This window comes from Aythya marila, assembly GCF_965140915.1.
Source record: "Aythya marila genome assembly, chromosome: 1".
NCBI lineage: Eukaryota > Metazoa > Chordata > Aves > Anseriformes > Anatidae > Aythya > Aythya marila.
The window spans coordinates 11,871,034-11,889,587 of record NC_139042.1 but is presented as its reverse complement, the minus strand read 5'-3'; the positions used below and the strand labels follow the sequence as shown (position 1 = coordinate 11,889,587).

At 47.3% G+C, this 18,554-nt stretch overlaps 1 protein-coding gene across 3 annotated transcripts in view; it reads left to right on the top strand.

Moving 5' to 3' along the window:
- The first annotated feature begins 1,531 nt into the window (after positions 1 to 1,531).
- MTMR2 (myotubularin related protein 2) overlaps positions 1,532 to 18,554 on the top strand; it is a 57,514-nt gene continuing 40,491 nt past the window's right edge. Inside the window, exon 1 of one of the 3 annotated variants that reach the window (XM_082765229.1) lies at positions 1,532 to 1,781. In XM_082765229.1, coding sequence (XP_082621355.1) covers positions 1,696 to 1,781 — 86 coding nt within the window. In that variant the 5' untranslated portion in view covers positions 1,532 to 1,695. Of the gene's footprint in view, positions 1,782 to 5,345; positions 5,395 to 14,192; positions 14,445 to 18,554 lie in introns of those variants that run through there. The other 2 variants (XM_082765232.1, XM_082765230.1) reach the window with 2 other exon arrangements.

The window sequence follows — 18,554 nt, the reverse complement described above, 5'->3', positions numbered from 1 at the left end:
GGAATGGGGGAAAACAGTTTTACATTTTCCATTAACAAATGACACTTCTAAAAGGTTTCCTGCCTCAAACTAGGGGGAAAAAAATCAACGTTTGAAAAATTTTTACAGCAAGAACAAAATCAGGACAGGTCCATTAATCATTTTGATAATGTCAAAGCATTTTGTTTTGATTTTAATCTTGCAATAAAACACTCATAATTAATTTTAATTGATTTTAAGAACAGAAATCTCACTTCTAAGCAGAAAACAGTTTGCATTTTAGAAAAGTTTACACGAGCTCAGTTTTTTACGCTAAAAAGAAAGACAAACTCATTTGCCAATTTATAAACTTTTTTAGAACTCGAACTAAAAAAAAAATACAGTGAAAAATTGCTTCAACAAAGCCGTGCTTTCAAGTTTAAACCAGCTTGAAAACCATCCCACATCAAGCTTGCTCAACAGCAGCCGAAAGACACTGCAGGAAAAGCAAGGGAGGAAATTTCACAGCAGCCTAGTGCTGTCTCAGGCAGGGCTGCTCCAACATCCTGCTCGTCTTCACCGGCGTGCAAGTGACTCAAAGTGCTCCGGAGTTATACCCCAGCGACAGGAACAGAACGGGAAATAGGCAGAGATATATCACCCAGCTCGCTCTTCGGAGAGCAAAGGGATGTTTGAGTAACCATTGACAGCCACAGAGCGCTCAGGCTGTTTGTGTTTCAAGTGGACGGCCATTTGGGGTGATGTTCATGGCATTGGGTGTTTGCTTTACCAACAGGCAGCATGGATGAGCGGGATTTCGTGGAAACCCACCTGCCTACTAACAGGTCCCCAGTGTTTTGGTTTCTTGTCTGCCTTGTAGGATTTTTGTCAAAACAGCTGTGTGTTCAGCACCCACACGGTGCGTGAGGGGAGCGTCAGCTGCAGTTCCCCAGTCTGTAAATAACGCAAAGAGCTCTTCTCTCGCTCGCCAGATTGCTTCAAGGAACTGAACATTGCCCTTCCTGCAGAACTACCTGTGTTTCGATAGTCATCTTTGACGGTAAAGAAATGGACACAACCCATGATATCTGTACTCAGGCTGTCAGCCCGGTAACTTCTTCCTCCACGTGTGCACAGCGGATCCACGCCGGCACCCTGTGAAGCTGAGTAATTTGGGCCTGGTGGAGGCCATCATCTTCAGATGGGATCCTTGAGTGATTAAGCATTGTATAAGGGTGATTAAGGATTTTGGGAGCACAATTCTTTTTTAGTACGTGAACGGAGCTTGGCATAAGGGGGGGGGGGGGGTGGTGGTGGTGGTGTCTGTGCCTCCTGCAGGCTAGTGTAACAGAAATAATGCCACTAACAGAGGCTACAAGCCTCTAGGAATGACTTTGGTGTCCAGATGCAGAGGGTGAATGCCCAGGGGAGAGGAAGGGAGAGGAAGGGCGAACAGTGACTGGATTTAGCCAGGCTACCACGGGCGGCTCCTCGCCCATTCCGCCCCCCACCCTCTCCCCCATCCCCACCCCTCTTGCCTCGCTGCCACACCACCCCAGCCTCCCCCTTCACCCCCAGCCACCAGCCGATCCCCCAAGGGCTGAGGGCAGTCTGCGGCAGCCGGGGGCCGAGCCGAGGCAGAGCCGCCCCGCCTCAGCCCGCCCTTCCCCGCGCAGCACGCCGGGCCGCCATGGCCGCTCCCTGCGCCCGGGGCTGAGGGCCGCCCCGCCGCCCGGCATGGAGGAGAGCTCCAGCTGCGAGAGCCTCGGCGCCGGGCGGCCGGCGGCCGTGGGGAGGCCGCCCAGCGGCGATTCCCTCTCCAGGTAACGAGCAGGGTCGTCCCCCATTGCCCTCCATACCCGCCCGGGGTCGTAGCGGGGTGTGGGATTTGGGATTTGGGATTTGGGATATGGGGGGGAGAGGGTGCTCGGAGGGATGCAGGGCGCGGCGCTGGGGCAGCCGCTATGCGACCGATTTAGGAATGAATTGTGAAGGTTTGGGTAGAGGTGCCCCCGCCGTCAGTGTGTGATCATGCTAATTAAAGTCACGTTTCTTCGGTGGGTTTGGGGAGGGAGCGGTAAAGGTGGGGGTCTGCTGGGAGGGGTGCCAGGAGCAGCCCTGGTGCTGCACCCCAAAGGGTGCTCGCTGCGTGCCAGGCTGGGCCTTGGTCTGAGCCTTCAGCAACAAATCCGCAGGGACGTGTCCCCTCCCAGCTCTAATTTGCAGTCTTAATGGGCTTTTAATTCTCTATGGGTGATTTCCGAGGTCCTTCAGTCACACAAACTGGAAAGAGGCGTCCCGTGCCTCGCACAGGTTATCGGGGAGGAAATGAGAAGTATGCACAGCAGCCATCGAATACAGCATCCACGTACTGTATTTATACCCATAAAAATCAGTTTTCTCTGTTGGTATTACGTGAATTTGGGATGGAACGCACAAGAATTATGTTGGTCTGAAGTTCACGACTCGTGGAAACGCTTGATAATTATGTTTCAGGTGAAATTCATTGTAGAAGTTGAGGGGAGACCTCATCAATGTGGATAAATATCTGAGGGGAGGTTGTCAAGAGCATGGGGCTGGTCTCTTTTCAGCTGTGTCCAGTGACAGGATGAGAAGCAACAGGCACAAACTGAAGCCCAGGAGGTTCCAGCTCCATGAGGGGGCACTTCTGTACTGTGAGGTGATAGAGCACCGGGACAGGCTGCCCGGAGAGGCTGTGGGGTCTCCTTCTCTGGAGATATCCCAAACCCGCCTGGCTGCCATCCTGCACAACGTACTCTAGGTGATCCTGCTTGGCAGGGGTTGGACTGGGTGATCTCCAGAGGTCCCTTCCAACCCCAGCCATGCTGTGACTCAAAAGCACGTCTTGCTGTAGGGTGTAGGAGCACGAGGCAGGGGAGGGATGGGACCTCAGAGTGCCTCAGCCCTCTGTCCCAGTAGGGACAGCACTGGGGGCAGGTCAGGCTGCTCAGGGTTTTTTTCCAGCCTGGTATTGGAAACCTGCAAGGACAGAGACCACACAATCTCTCTGGGCAGTGCATCTCCTCAATACCTTCTGTGGAGGCTCTAGGGGTGCTCGTGGATCCACCCAAAGTCCACTCTGCTCCAGGCTGGACAAGCCCAGCTCCCCCAGCTTCTCCTCAAAGGGCATGCACTCCAGCCCTCACATCTCAGAGGCCTCTCCTGAGCTCCCTCTGGTTCATCGGTGTCTTTTCTGTACTGGGGGGTTAAAAGCAGGATGCCCAGAAACACTACAGTGAGTGCTGAGTAAAAGGGATGATCCTATCCCTGGATCTCCTGGCTCTGCCCCTGTTCCTACAGGCCATGGTGGGGTTGGCCTCTCTACCAGGTTGCCCCACATGCCCATGCTCAGCTTTATTGCCCCCCAGGAAGGCACAACTCAGTTTTCTCCTGGGATTCTTCCTTCTTGAGTCCTTCATGACTCCTCATCCTCATTTTGCCCTCCTTCATCGGATTATTCTGTTCTCTCTAACAGTTTCTTTGTGCAGTTTACCTGTGCCCTTCCAGACGTCTAGAGGCCTCTTTTCACCTTTTCCTCACATCCCCAGTATACAATTTTTTTTCCCCTCTGCATCAGTTCGGGCAACATGGACCCAATCCGAAGGTCAGTCACCATAAGAGACACTGGGGCCTGAGGCCATGGAAGGAAAGCTTTTCTTGGAAGAGCCTCTCTCAGCAGCATGCCCTGCACAGAGGGAATTGCTGGGAAATGGGGATGGTAAACCTGTCTCTACTGAGTATGCACGAGACACTCCTCCAAGTCTTGAAAGGCCCTACACTTGAATGGATTTCTTGGGGTATTAAAAAGCTTATCCTAAAACTTCCAGAATTTCAAGTCTCTGCTCCAGTGTCTAACTTGTAGGATAAAGCTAGCCAAATTTTTGATGTGTTCCAAACAACATTTCTTTTTCTCTAGCTGGGTATCAGAAATACATCTTTTTCCTTTGCTGTTACTGATTGAAAAGAGCTTGTCTTGAGTATTCTGTGAAGTGGTTAGTTGGAATGGTGAAGGTTAGAGCAAAATTACATGGACGTAAAATGAAGTTCTTGTAATGACAGACGCCTGGGGACCTTCAGAATATTTATTACCAGCTCCCCCTACAAATCTGGTGATACTTGTACACAAATGATCAGTTTTCATATGAACTGGACTATGATCCCTTGCTCTTTTTATGTTTTTTTTTTAGTATTTTTTCATTAAATCTGCAGTGCAATCTGATTTTATGCACCAAAACAATCTCTCTGAAGCTAATGCGTCGAAACATATTTGTACGGACACACTTATTTTCATCTTTTTCTTACTGTGTTTATTTATTTGTTTGATTGTTTTTTAAGTTCATTTTGGGGTTGATGTGGGGAGCACAATGAATTATGAGGGTGCTGTCATCAGGCTGTGTAATCTCTTTTATTTAAAAGGAACGGCAACAACAACTGAGCAGAAAGGCACTCATCCTAGGTTCACAGTTAACTAGCAATGCAGAGAGTGAGAGTTTTGTTTTAGTGACCTGTTTTATGCAAGATTCCTAATACTCAGAAAGGTGCTAGTATCAAATATATCCAGCAATACATACTTGGGATTCTTTCAGTTTCAGCTCAGAAGCTAAGTGAGTTTCATATTTCTGGAGATATTTACGACCTAACACCTCAGCAAGGCACGTCTGATAGAGTTTACTCACACGTAAAGTTGCTCACATAAATAAATGCCTTAGAAAAAACATATATTATTATGTTCATTTGTCTTTCAATAGTGAAAATGGAGTATTATAATAAAGGTATTTGACAGCAAAAGTTGCTTTGATGTTTTAATAGACCCAAGTAACCTGCAGTACCAGTGCTCCTTGAGTAAGATATGAGAATAACCAAATAAATGTTATCTACTTTCCGTCCCAACTATAAATATTTGAAAAAGTGTGAGGCCCACAGTATAGATGTTTGAGCATTGTAGAAAATCCCAAGCTCCGTGTGGAAATACTGAGTTGGTTCCAGATGAGCAGGTCACAGGTAATTAACCCAACTGCCCTCTTAATTGTGCTGATAGAGCTATTCTGCTTCTCAAGCCTGAGCTATCTCACCTCGTGCTAGCTTTGGGTGGCAAGGCACTGGGTTCTGCAGCTCCCCGTGGTTTCCAAAGGACAATATTTAGGATGGGCTTTCTCCCTGGATCCTGTTCTTGTGGAAGGCAGGTGAGCATGAGCCAGCTGCTCCTAGGGAGCTGCACTGGTAGGGAACTAGCAGCTTGCAAGGAGTACTTGGGTGCCAATCCAGGCAGGAACAACCCACAGGACAGAAAGGAACAGGGTAAAACACTGATCCTAATGTTGTCTTTGAACTGCAGCATGGCTACGTGCAGAAGAGCAAGCTTTACTCAGTGCTTTGGACTCCTTATTTATCTTTAAAATGGCCTGGGGATGCTGGGTGAGTGAGAAATACCTTTCACCTGCGGTAGGTAAGCAGACTTCTTTGGAAAGACCTCCCTCAAAATGAATTTTTAGGTGGAGTTGTGGTTTTGCTTTTTAATCTGAAGCTGCACGTGGGCCCTCTGACCTCTGGAATTCAAAGTAACAGCCAGCAAAATTCTGCCGTGACCTTGCCTTTTGGGAAGGAAAAGCCAGATATAGCCGTGTATGACTTTAACAAAGCATGCGACTTTAAGGAAAAGGTGACATCAAACTTCAGATATCTCATTTACTTTTCATTAACAGGGATTGGGTGTTTTGTTTGTGCAGCATGTGATTCTGTGCCTTGGTCTCTGAATGAACATATCTCCTCGTGTTCCTGTAAAATGTTCCTTGAAAAGCATATTGCAGCCCAGCCTGAACAGCGGTCAAAGGAAACAGCTGAGAGTCTTTCTCTTAGGCCCGCTGGAGGTAAATTTGTACTGCCTGTGCAAACATGTGGAGGTGATTGTACTGGAAGGAAACTGCTGCAGGAGATGTCAGTGATACCTCAACCTCGGTATGAAATGAGATAAGGCAGTGGGCAGATGTTTCCTGCCAGCACAAGGGTAGCGGTGTTTGATGTTACCACTTTCTGGTTGCTTGTTGCCACCTCTCTGCTGGTGATTATCATCCACTGAGGTCTGCAGCTACAGAGGATCCCGTGCACTTTCTGCTGCAGCATGTGAAAATAATCACGCTCCTTGTCCTTATGTTTGCAGGGATAACGCTGAAAGCATAAGCTCTGTGTAAATCAGTGCAGCCAGGCCTGCTGAAGCAATAGCTCCATGAGGTATGAACTCCCCCGTTCATCTCCAATAAGGTCCTGTCAATACCTGCTCTGATTTAAGGCTGTGTTGCAGGAATTCTTTCCCCGCAGAAGAGAGCGATGCTGGAAGGAGCTGGGGCTGTGAGCCGTTGGCTGAGGAGGGCTCGCTAGCACCACATTGCTACCAGATGTGTGAGATTTGCTGATTGAGTTGTTTTGTGATGAGTCATTGAAGTTAGAGTCTGAAAAGGAAGATTTTTGCCAGTTCTGGTGTTTGGTGAAATGTGAGTAGCTGTCTTTTTCTTCCTGGAGTTTGAGAGTATTTCTTGCATTTGATTTCTTGTATGTCCAAAGCAGGATTTCTCAAGAGTTATTGCTGCTGAAGACAAGTACATTGCTGGCTGAGTGTTGATAATGAACTGATTTTCTGTATCTGAGAAACTTAACACTGTGCCTAGAACCAATTAGCAGCTCCAGGCAGGCTCATTATCATTAATTTTAATAAGAGAGTGATAATTTATAACACTTACTTGCAACTAAGGTCTGTTCTGAGAGAGGTTCTTCAAGTACTGTATGTTGTGAAGACAAAGAACAGTTTGACTTCATGATATGTAAAATCATGGATTAACAGAATGGGTTGGGCTGGAAGGGACCTTAAAGCCCACCCAGCTCCACCCCTTGCCATGGGCAGGGACACCTCCCACCAGCCCAGGTTGCCCAAAGCCCCATCCAGCCTGGCCTTGAGCACCTCCAGGGATGGGGCATCCAAAACTTAAATGGGAATCTGTTGTTAGACTGTGAAGACTTGGGGCAGAAAATCATGAAAATACACATCTGAAGTCTGTTTGAATGGCTATTTTTTTTTTCAATGCACTTGGGAAGAGAAACTGTCACCTCTGAAGAACACGGGAATTGTTTTTAGCAGCAGTTTTTGGCACCTGTGTTTCAGCTCCTGCCTCTTGGCATGTAAGGCCTTCGGCCTTAGTTTTCCTGTTGGGCACGTCCTTTGTCCAGGCTCTAAATGCTCAGTAAAAGTGCACATGTTTGTTTTTTTAAGTACGTTTCCATTTGAGATCACAAAATATAATTGACGTTTACCTGTTTCTTGTGTCATAATTGATGTTCTATTGCTGTTCAGAGGCCATTTCTGTGTTGAAAAGCCAGGGAGCAGCTATTGCAATATGCTGAAGCCAGCACTCCTCTATTTTTACTAACGCCTGGCGGGTCACTCCACGAAGCTGGTGGAGCAGAGTGCTGGGGCTCCTTGCTGAGATACTGGGCGAAGAGCGAGAGGATCTGGGCATGAGATGAAAAACTGCTGTGGGGAGATGAGGCAAGAGCTGACAGCTGGTGAGGAGCAAAGCTGGGCTCAGAACATGGCTCCCTTGGGTCCTGTCAGGTGCTGCCTTTTCTGAAGAGAGCTGGTGCTGTTGTGTTGACTAACAGCCTGTTTGCTGGACAGCTTTAAGTCTTACACACGGCTCCTTAACCACGGGCTGCTTGCAGCACAGGCACCATCGCAGAGCCCGAGTGTTAAGACTTCAGCTGACCTGGTGATGCCAAATTACACAACCCCTATCCATTATGTGATTGTCCTGCTATAACGTAGGTTAACACTGATCTTGACCTGCTTTGTTACCTATTTCTGACACTTTAATGGTCACTTTTCCTTCTTTACTAATTCTTTTATCACTCTTGTACAAAGGCAAGGACTGCGTTTGAGAAGGTCGTAATGCCTCTTGGGCGGCTCAGCAGAATCAGGAGTCCGCAGCTTCTTTTTCAGGAATGTTTTCCTGATGCCCTGCCTTGCTGTTACTGTTTTTTCCTGCTGGAGGTATCAGGTGATGTAAAAAGAGACCCGATCCGTACCCCAAACAGCTTGTGTTACCAGAAGGGGGGGAGAAAACCAGCAAGCATACATTAGAAATGTGTCAGAAGTCTTCCAGAGGTCACGCTGATAAGGTGCCATGTACAAGGTGTAGCTGTAAAAGGGGACGTGAGAAAAGTGATCTTGTCATTTGTCCACGGGAAGCCCATTCCAGCGTAACGAAGAGGGCGCCGGGAAGGTAATGAAGTGCTTCGCTTGTAGAGGTGATCGGGATAACCCCGCGATGGGAGACTCTGCAGAAGAGATGTTTTCACAGTAATTACCCCAAGTCTTTGTTTTTAACTAAAAAACATCTGGCTGTTTTATGGCCCCAGTAACTGGGAGATAATTGAAGAAAAATTCCATGAAAGACAACAACAGAAAATCAGTGGAACTTTTCAAAAACAAACTCTGTTTTTCCTTTTCCTACCATCTGTGGTTTCTTTTGCCAGACGATGTTCTCACTCAGTAATTTTCCAGTGATTTCAAGGTAGTTCTGTTCCTTGCTTCTCTTCCGCCTGTCTGCTCCATAAATTCTTTTCCATTGTTTTCTGAGCCCTGATGCATTTGATGAAGGGAAAGCGTTAGCAGTTTTCTCGTCCATAACCCCTACAAAGTGATATTTCCAGTCATTTTGCTCCCACTTGACAGATCTCGTCATCCTGCAGTCTTCTGGCTGTGGCTGCAGTATCACTGATGTTAGATCACCTGAAGGTTTCTGTTTGATTTGGATCAGGTGTGGGTGTGTGATAATGTTTCTGCTGTTAGTTAGAGAACACAAGTTTATGTTTTTTTTTTTTTTCTTTATTCTGGGAATACAGGTGACACCTGGTTAGAATAAACAGTTTTATCTGGATTAATTTACTGTGATATAAAGAGTGTGTGCCAGCACAAAGTGTTGCACTCAAAATCTTGTTCATGGGCAAAAAGGCAACGCAACTGTATCTAACAAGAATTTGTTGTTTGGGTAACTGAAATCCTGCAAGCCAAATCATTATTTGTCCAGATTGAATTGCTACAGAAAAAGAATAATTGCTTAAAACTAAATACATGCAGTTGTTAGTTTCTGCCCGTTTTCCTGGAGTTAGGCTCACCCCTTTCTTGCTCCTCTGGCTTTTGTGGCTGAAGGTTTTATTCTTACAGGGAGTTGTCAGCATCCTTTGCTGTGAGGAGTGAGAGATTCTTGGTGGTGGTGCCTGCTTTCCTTACTGCAGGATCCACCTGGGACCATTTCAATGTATTTGATAATACAACTTTACACCTTTTGTCCTTCATCAGTCTGCAATTCCATGTTGCCTCTGTTTTTTACTATATCTGATTGTTTTTACAGATACTAGATATTCTTTCTGTGTTCTCTGTTACCCCTAAAACCAGTTTTGTCCAGCTCCTGGTCTGTGTTTCTTCAGCTGACCATTGGTGAGTTGTTTATAGCCATGGGGTCTCCGTGCCAAGCCCTTAGCATCCTTTATGCTCCTCTGTGCCATGTCCTGCATCTTCACTCTCCAAGCCTTTGCTATCGTGCTGGGCTACTGCATTTCTCTATACAACATGGTTGTGTTAGTTGTATCTCATTCCATATAGAATGACTGCTTAGTACTGCTGTCAGCACAAAACTGGTTGCACCATACACAGATAACAGAAATCTGACAAATTAGGTATAGGCACTTGGCCAAAGAGAGAAATTGCTGTCACAACTAAACCAAATTTTTAAACAAAAATTTAACTGATGGACTGAATTGGTCCCACATTTATTGATGTATCTTACGTTGCTTGTTGTTTAGTGAGCAAATTGGTTTTGTGATTTATTTTATTATTTTTTTTTTTTTTAACTTTCCTGGCCCAAAGGACACTGATACCTGAATTACTGAACTCCTGAACCACAGCCTCTTTTGTACCTCCTGCCTCTTCTGAGAGTAAAGCATTCCTGCTTATTTTTATTGTTCTGTTAGAAAATCCCGTAGTTGATTTGTGCAGGTAGGTGGCAGGACTGACCCCATCAGCTGTTTCAGCTGACTGCACTGAGCTGGTTGCACGTGTGACTGGAGGAGCTGTCCTGCTGCTGTGGAGAGCAGATGCTGGAGGTAGTGGGGAGTGACTGCAGCCTGTGCTACCAGAGAGGCACTGCTGGAGGCACTGATGGCTAAACCAAGCTCTACTTGACTCAGAGCAGAGCTTGGTTTAACCAGTGGTTGGATACCTCTAACGAGGACAAAACGATCAGCATCTCGTAGTAATATTAATAATATTTGTAAGCTGAACACTTCTGGTAAAGAGATGAAAAATGGGGGATCTTCTGCTTCCATTTTAGCCAGGTTGGCTTTCAGAGTAGGCTTCTCTTGAAAATCTGGGCTGAGTCCTTCAGTCTAGGAATCGTCATCCCATCTCTACATAGAAAATGACCCCTTACACCTCTGACAAAGTTTTTCTCAAGCCTTTTTGCTCAAAGGTTAGGGATGCTACCAGCATGGTCACTGAAAGCCAGGGTGAGAGGAATAGGATGGGGCTGTTCGTGGACGTGCTCAGGGCTTGTGCCCTTCACTCGCAGACACTGCTGGGGTGCAGCTCCTGGTGGCCACTGCTGCTTCTAGCACCATGGGGGTGATATCTCTTTTATTTATTTATTTCGTCTAATAACTTCTAACTAATTAATAACATTCTTATAATGACTTCTAATTCTGGACTCCACCTCGTGCTTCCACCTTGCATAAAGAACAACACAGGCATCCTGGATGGGATTTGCCTGCAGACCTCTCTGATGCACATCTCTGCTAGTCGCTGGGTTTCTTTTTGCAGACAGTGGGGACTCATCTCGGTTTCTCCCCAGTGCGTGTACGAGAGCCTGCAGCGACGACTTCAGATGCAAACACCTCCACCCCCTCCTCATCTTGCGTCAGGGACAAAGAGAGTATGGAGTTTGGATGGTCTCCGCTCCAAAAAAAGGAAGGAGCTATTTCTTAACTCCTGTTATTCCTCTTTTTCACATGGTAGCTAAATCTCTTGGCAACTGAGAAGAGAGCGGAGATTTGTGGCCTGGTTTCCTAAGCCACGTTTCTTCGTGTGCGGGTGTACATCTGTCTGCTGTGGCCACCAGTAGATTTTGTAACCTTTGAACAACTTTAACTGTGCTTGACAGAGGAGTAAAAGTAGTAACTTTGGACAAGCTTTGCATTTAAACAGATGGAGCTGTGAAGGGTGTCCACGTCAGCTTTTCCATTAAGGAAAATGCTTGTTCCCTTTTCAACAGAAGGAAATACCTGGATGAGAAAGATGTCGTGAACGTGTGCAGATTCTCTTGGCCAAGACTTCTCTCGATTGGAGAAGTACTAATCTGTCTCTCATTTTTGCTTTCCTTCTTTTGTCGTGCCTTTTCTGGTGTCCACAAAAGGCCGTGCTCAACTGAAAACAAAACCAAACGCAAACCTCTGTGCCACACGGCACTCACCTTGTGGAAAGCAGGGTAGGACCCAGCTCAGACTGCCACATCTCCGTGTGGGGCAGGTATCTAACACCTCCCTACCCTCAGCACCAGCACACTCCCCAGGTAATTCAGCTGAGCAGGGATGGCTCTCCACACTGACAGCTCAGAATGATGTTCTCAGCTCCCCTGACAGGATTTCCATCGGCTGAGTGGGAGCATGGAAACTGCTGCTATGTGCCTGGAGGAGCTGAGCCTGTCCAGACCTCGTTGTTCCTACTCCTTACTGGGTTAGGTTGATCTCTGCAGGCACTGATTGCTTCTGGAGGCAAGCAGAGGTATCCGGAGGAAGTGGCTGTGGCTAGATGGTGGGAGATAAGCTCACGTTCAAACGCACGGGAACTGGTATGGACAGAAAATGTTCAGCTGAGCTCGTAAACTTTGTGTATGTCTCATTTCAGTGTAAGGCGCCTTTGTTTTCAGCGTGTACCCAACCTACAGCTGGCCAGTGGGGTGGGTGTGTGGAGCCCTTTGGCAAACTTGGGCCATAACAGGAGGAGTCGATGGCTGCTGAGCACTTTGGAAACTGGGCTTTGTATTTAGGTAATAAATGGGATTATGTTCCTGGAAAACCTGGACCCAGCTGTGAGCGGTGAACCTGGGGGCTTTGAAGAACCTCAGACCTCAGAGTTGTTGAGCATGTGTATCTTCCATCAGCCTAAGGAGAGCCCAGCGTTTTTGAAAACCTCCTTGGTTTGAACTTTTGGAAAGAAACCCACCAAATTATCAAACTCCTGATAGTATTTTAGCTTTGTAACTCCTCTGGGGACCACCTTTGTGGAGGGACTGTGCTGCCAACAGAGCACTGCTGTTCCAAATCCTTTTTTGAGCTGACCGTGGCAGAGCACGCAGCTGCACGCTGTCTGTGAAAGCATACCAGGGTGTTTTGCTGGGTGATACGTGACTCTGCAGACTGGCTGTATTTATATATCCTTCCCTCCTTCATTTGATTATTCCCAGTATGGAGCAGCTCCTGTCTTTGATGAGTAAATTGCTGGTATTTTTAATTCCTGTGGGTGTTTGGTTTATTGGGGCGAGGGGGCTGCGTGGTGCGTGTTTGAAAGAAAATGAGAACATTTAACAATACGTGGTACTTTCTTACCCAGGTGTTTTTTAAACAGGGACATAGAAAAAAACCTAAGGAAAAACTGAAAGAGCACATGAACCGGGGGAAGTACCCATGCGTTTGGATAAACCACACGTAACTGGGCCTCAGCATGTAGCTAGAAACAAGAATTACCAAAATACAAGCAGTAAAAGAGAAGTTGTACCTGTCTATTTATCCCTACTTCCTTCCTGTCTTAAGATGAGTCCCTCCCAGGATAGGTAGTATTTTGATTTCTTTCCTTGATCAAATGAATAGGTTCCTTTAATTCAAAACAGAGAACAAAAAAACAACAAGGATTTTAAAATAAACAAAGTATTTATTTTTGTTTATAATGCTTTGCTATATGAGGTCATATGTTGCTCTCTGTTTTCCTGTTTCTCCTTGCCCTCAAACTTTAGGGTTATTGTAATTCAGCATGGGATTGTCAAATTTGCGTCAAAACCCCCATCTTTTTTTTTTTTTTTTCTTGCATGTTTTACTCTGGCTTCATATACTTTGAAGGAAGGAGGTGGAAGCTTGTATGGTAAATACTGTGAGCAGCAAATGTGGTTTTGAACAGCATTTATGATTTCCATAATGACTTTTGTCTGTATTCAAAGTACCCGAGGAGGAAGTTGGATGTTGCCAGCCCTCTGTAGCCAAGGTGCGGTGGTAAATCCAAGGTTGCTCAGCTGGAGGAGATGAGAACACCACCCACGTCTCCTGCTTCTCTGCATGAAATGAGCCCAGGAAATGGCCTCTTGCCCAGGTAGAGCTAAGAGACACCGATGGTCTCTTAACACCAGCAAACGCTTGGATTTGGATTCCCAAAGGTCTGCCCTGGAGATTGGAAACCCCAAAGTTTTTAAGCACAGCCCCAGATGCGCAGAAACATCTGCAGAAAGTGTCAAACCTCTCTGACACGAGCAGTAGGGCAGAGCCACAGCAGCTGGCCTGGCTTTCCCCTCATCTCAGCTGGAGATGGGTCGCTGGCCTTGCCCACCCATCCATGAGGAACTGGAATCAGACGAAAGCGTTGGATTATCAGCCTGCTTTCAGGAGATAGGAACTAATTTTGGACTCCGAGAAGCTGGTGAAACAGAGGCAAAATGTCAGTTCCAGCAGAAGTCTAAGAACTCCTTGACAAAATTCATTTTTTTGGCTTTCTGTTTCCTTCCTCATAGCTGTGTATCATCCCACACCAGCCCGGAGCTTGTCAGAAACCCAGCACCCCTTTTGTTCCTCGTGTGAATGCAGATCATTTCCTAATCATCTTCCACGTGCTCATCAGGACACATTGGTTCAGGCCTCTCACTGCTGCTGTTCTTCCTCTTTTTTTTTTTTTTTTACCTTCTGGGTCATTTGACTCATGACAGCGTGCTGCGTGGGGCTGCTTGCTGGTATTAATTACATGCCCTGTGTTGGTTTGTCTTTGGGTGTTGGCTTTCTATTCTTGGAATCCTGCAAATATTTTCGACAATCAGCCTATTGTTCAGCAAGCGCTCCACGCACACTGTAGGCCTTTTGTGATTTTCTGGTAAGTAAAAAAAAAAAAAATGAAAGAATGACTAATGGGGCATGAACGGTGCTCGTGACACTGTAGTGCATTGTGTAACTGTTGAGAGCAGCATCTGCATTCCTAGAAAAGCGTGCTCACGGTCAAAATATAGGACGTTCCCTCTGGCTCATGGGAGAAGACGTACTCTATATTCAGCTCGGGATGCTGCCTAAAAGGACCAACTTCTACAAAATGCCATTTTCTTCCCCTGGAACGTGAAGTCAGGCTGAGACCCGCGTTTGCTTGGCAACAGGAGCGAATCCTTTCCGTTCAGGCAAGTGGCACGGGGGCTATTTTTGGTCCGTCACGCACATGCGCGGCACTTTGTTCGCTGAAATCTCTTCTTTTTATGTTGCCAGCTCTGCCATCAGCAGCTCTGGTGAATGGCGAGGGCACGTTATTTTAGTATATGAACTGGATGCCAGGGAGAGCCTGGCACCCGCTTCTCTTCTTCCCTTCAAGAGCGTGTCTGTGTGAGGCTTTCTGCCGCCTCTGAGCCTGTGGCAGGTTGAGCAGAGGAATGTGTAGGGCTACGTGTGCAGGGGACTTCCCATACAAACACAAGTACCTATAAGGACTGCGGGGTCCTCCTCGCCTTGCTCAGCCCCACGGGGAGCTGCTGGAAGCCGAGAGCCTGATCTCTCAGCAGCTGGGCTCCCCAGGCAGCTCCAGCCAGGACAAAGTGATATTCACAGGGAACAAGCGCTGGTTTGTCTCCTGCTGCTCCGATAGGACCCAAAAGGTTTTTTGGTATTTCTCTTCCCTTCTGTGAAGGAAACGGGAGCCTTGAAAGCATTGAAGAGGGAGAGCTGTTGGCTTGAGTGTGGGAAGCGAGCAGGGAGTGCTCAGTACCTCTGCGTAATTCTGCTCTTAAGAAAAGTGCCCAGGTGCTGCAGGTGCTGTCAATTTGAACCTGTTGGATCCTGTTCCCTTGGCATCCAAAGCTTCCAAATGAAATTGTATTTGCCACCAGTCGACATTAATTTGCTGTTTCCACCTTGATTAATTTTTAGGAATGCGCGTAATGAGAAACTTCCACAAAAACAGGAAGAAAGGAAATGGAAATTTTGCGCTCTGCGGTGCTTTTCTCATTTATGACCTTTGCAACTCAAACTCCGTGTCGTTCCTGTGACTACTGAAACAAAACACACAGGTTGATAGAGAAGAAGTGGTGTGAGCAGCCGATGCCAATTAGCATCTGAGTAATTGGCACACCTTTGCAGGCAAGGAAGCAGCTGCTTGTAGTGGCAAGGAAGGAATATTCCTAAAGAAGGCGTTGGAGGGATGACTTGATCATCTGTGGCTGCAGTTGGGTTGTTATTTATCACAGGGAGCCAGGTTAGTTTTTTCAGATAGCAGTTGAAAAAAAAAAAATACATAAAATTGTCCTAAAGCCCTACGCATATGCTGTAAATAAAAATGGCTTATTTTCCAGAGATGGCTTATTTTCCTTTCTGTCTCAGCAGGTTTCCTGAGAGTTCAGGGTGTTAAACTCCCATCTATTTTCAAAGTCTGAAGAAATTAACAGTGAGTAGTTTTTCAGAGAGTTGGTACCCAGTCCCTTTCTGCATAGGATCGTTACTTACCTTTAGGAAGGTGTATATTTATGTGTGTGTGTATATATATATAAATAAATGTTTTTGCCAAACAGAAAGAGGCAAGCTTCCTAAGAACTCTTCCTCGAGATCTAGGGCCTGAATTCATGGGGTTGCTCCTGGACCCTCATGTGGTCAAATTGCCACCTTTGCTTTCTTCTCTGGAAAACTGTTGCTTATGTACTCTAGAAAAGCACTAATTTCATCTTCAGGCTCCCTAAATAACAGCTAGCAAAGCAAACAGCAGCAAGTTTACGTTCCGTGTCCTTTGCCTTTGCCTACACCACATTATTTGAATCGGAACGAGGGTCGGGGGGTGGAGGTTGCCTCGGGTGGCTCTGGCGGATGCTGTTTGATGGCAGCTTTTGAAGCGACCGAAGACTTTACCGCCGCCTTCCCCCCCAGATATTTCCCCTGCACCTTCATAGCGTAAGTTTGCGTGTCTCAGACATTTGTTTGCAGTTTCTGTACGTCGTTGCTGACGGTTCAGGCTGAGCGTGCTGGCGTTCCCTCAGTGCTGCTGCAGCCAGCAAGGCCTTTCAGCTGCCTCAACAGGAATCACCAGAGGGCATCTGTCTGGGGTTGGGTTACGTTGGAAAACCACCTGGCGTGTTGTGGGGTAGTCCTTAATAACAACAACGAGCACTTCATCAAGAGTTGAGGCACTGTGCTTGGTTTCCATTGTACTTTCCACATGAATTGTGTGTTCGGGTTCCCTACAGCCCAGGGGCTAACGCTGCACGCAGGCACGGTGTGAGACCCTTGTGCTGCCAGCCCTCATTTGGGCTCATTTATCACTCAAAATCGGACTGTAAAAATGCATTTAAATAAGAATAATTATTAAGATGAAAGACGTATGTCAGCGTTAATGGCATCCTATCCCTGTTTTCTGCTTCTGCTGGGGGAGAAGTGGGAACAGCAGTGACAGGAGCAAGGTGCTTTCCCTGATGGTGCTCCTGAACCCAGCAGGGGTCTCTTTTGGCACCTCACAGACATCAGGACGGGTGCTGTGGAGCTGCCTGGGCTTGCAGCATGGGAAGAGCAGCACTTCTGGAGGTCCTTGGTCTTCACGGGTCTGTTCTGGAGCATCTGCACTCTGTTTCTTTCCTGTAGGAAGAGCCAAAAGTACTTGGGGAGCCCAAATGCTGTGCCCTAAAACCTTAATGATGTTCCAAGGCAGTGGCTATTTACACGCCTCCCGGGCTGTGGGATCTTTCTTCTTGTATTGGCAGCAGGGACGAACTCCGGATTGCCTAAACCACTGAAGCTAATCAACTTCTCGTGTGCCATCAGGCTAATTAGTTCTCCAGGCAGCGGATCCGGAGCCTGAACGTGGCAGGAGGTGGGGAGTCGTGAGGCAGCAGCGGTTTGGTTCTCCGCTCCCTCCTGTGAGCAGCTGAAGAGGACAGACACGAGCAGCCCCTGCACGACCCACACGGAGCTGTGCAAGGGGATTGTCCGTGTGCACGCAGGCTCTGCTTCCCAAAAGCTGCCCCTGATGCCACTGGTGGCTTCTGCAGGAGCATGGGGACGCTGGTGGAGGGATGCTGGTGCTGGGAGCCTCTGAAAAATCCCTTCGAAAATGCAAATGCTTTCCTTCATTAAAACCCACTTGAAGCCAGGCGTGATCAACAAACACAAAATGCTCTCACAGCTCAGGATCGCTGTGGATTATGGTTCTCTTTTCTTTCTCTCTCTCTCTCTCTCTCTCTTTTTTTTTTTTTTCCCTGCACAGAGCAGTTTGCCCCTCAGCCTGCCAAAGCAAAATTAACCAAGAATTTCATAAAAAATCTTTGATTTATTATGATTAGATAATCACTGCTTGCGTAGTAGGTAAGGGCTGGGATCGTACGGGGGCAGACAAGTTGTGTAAGCAGAAAAACTTTAATCATTTTGGTAGTGCTTTCCCCTGGGAGCAGTTAGGAGCAGGCCAGACACAACGTGGGGGTTGCTTGGGTGTAGCTTGCCCTAGCTTGGGGGCGGAGGGAGAGACTGATATTCCCGGTGAAAGGTCTTCCCAGCTTCATTTTCTGTGACTAAAGGACGTGAAATCCATGATGCAGATGTTTTTATTAACACCTTACTGCTCGGTGACTTGGCGGTGGTCACTCTGAGGGTGCAAACGAAGCCAGGCACCTGAGTTAGCTGCTGGTGCATCCCTCGCTTAGTTATTTCCACCTGTGCTGAATGTCTTGAAAACGTTGCTCACCTCAAACACACGTTTCAGTGCACACACGCCTGGGCTGGCGGAGGCTCCTGCCGAAGCTCTGGCTCCCCCGGCTGGAGCTGCGGGAGGAGAAGGCGCAGCGGGGGCCGAGGGAGAGGTGTCAGAGCCCGCGGCACCTCCAGCATCTGCTGATTTTTAGTAAGTGCCGTCTCTGTATGGGATGCTGTGCAGTGAATTAGTGCTGCTTTGAGGAACGACTAAAAAAAAGTGTGATTTTTTTTTTCTTAACGTGCCTTAAAAAATCAAATTAGCTAAACAGTTGCAAACACCAGGGTGAGTGCTTGGAAGGTGAGGTGTGAACGTGAGGAAACCGGGCTGAAACGAGGCTCGAGAGCACGCATCCAGGGGGTCTGAGCTGGTTTGAGGGAAGCATCGTAACGCTGTGGCTTAGGGCTAAGCCTGATTTAGCATGTCTGCGGGCTGCTGCGAGCAGAAGTGCTCCCAGCCTTCCTCATCTTCTCCAGATACGGATTCCCTCCTCCTCCTCTGCGCTGCCTCACGTTTATACAGCCACGTGGTGAGTCCAGCCAGCGTTGTTATCCAGCAGAAGACTTTCTTTATG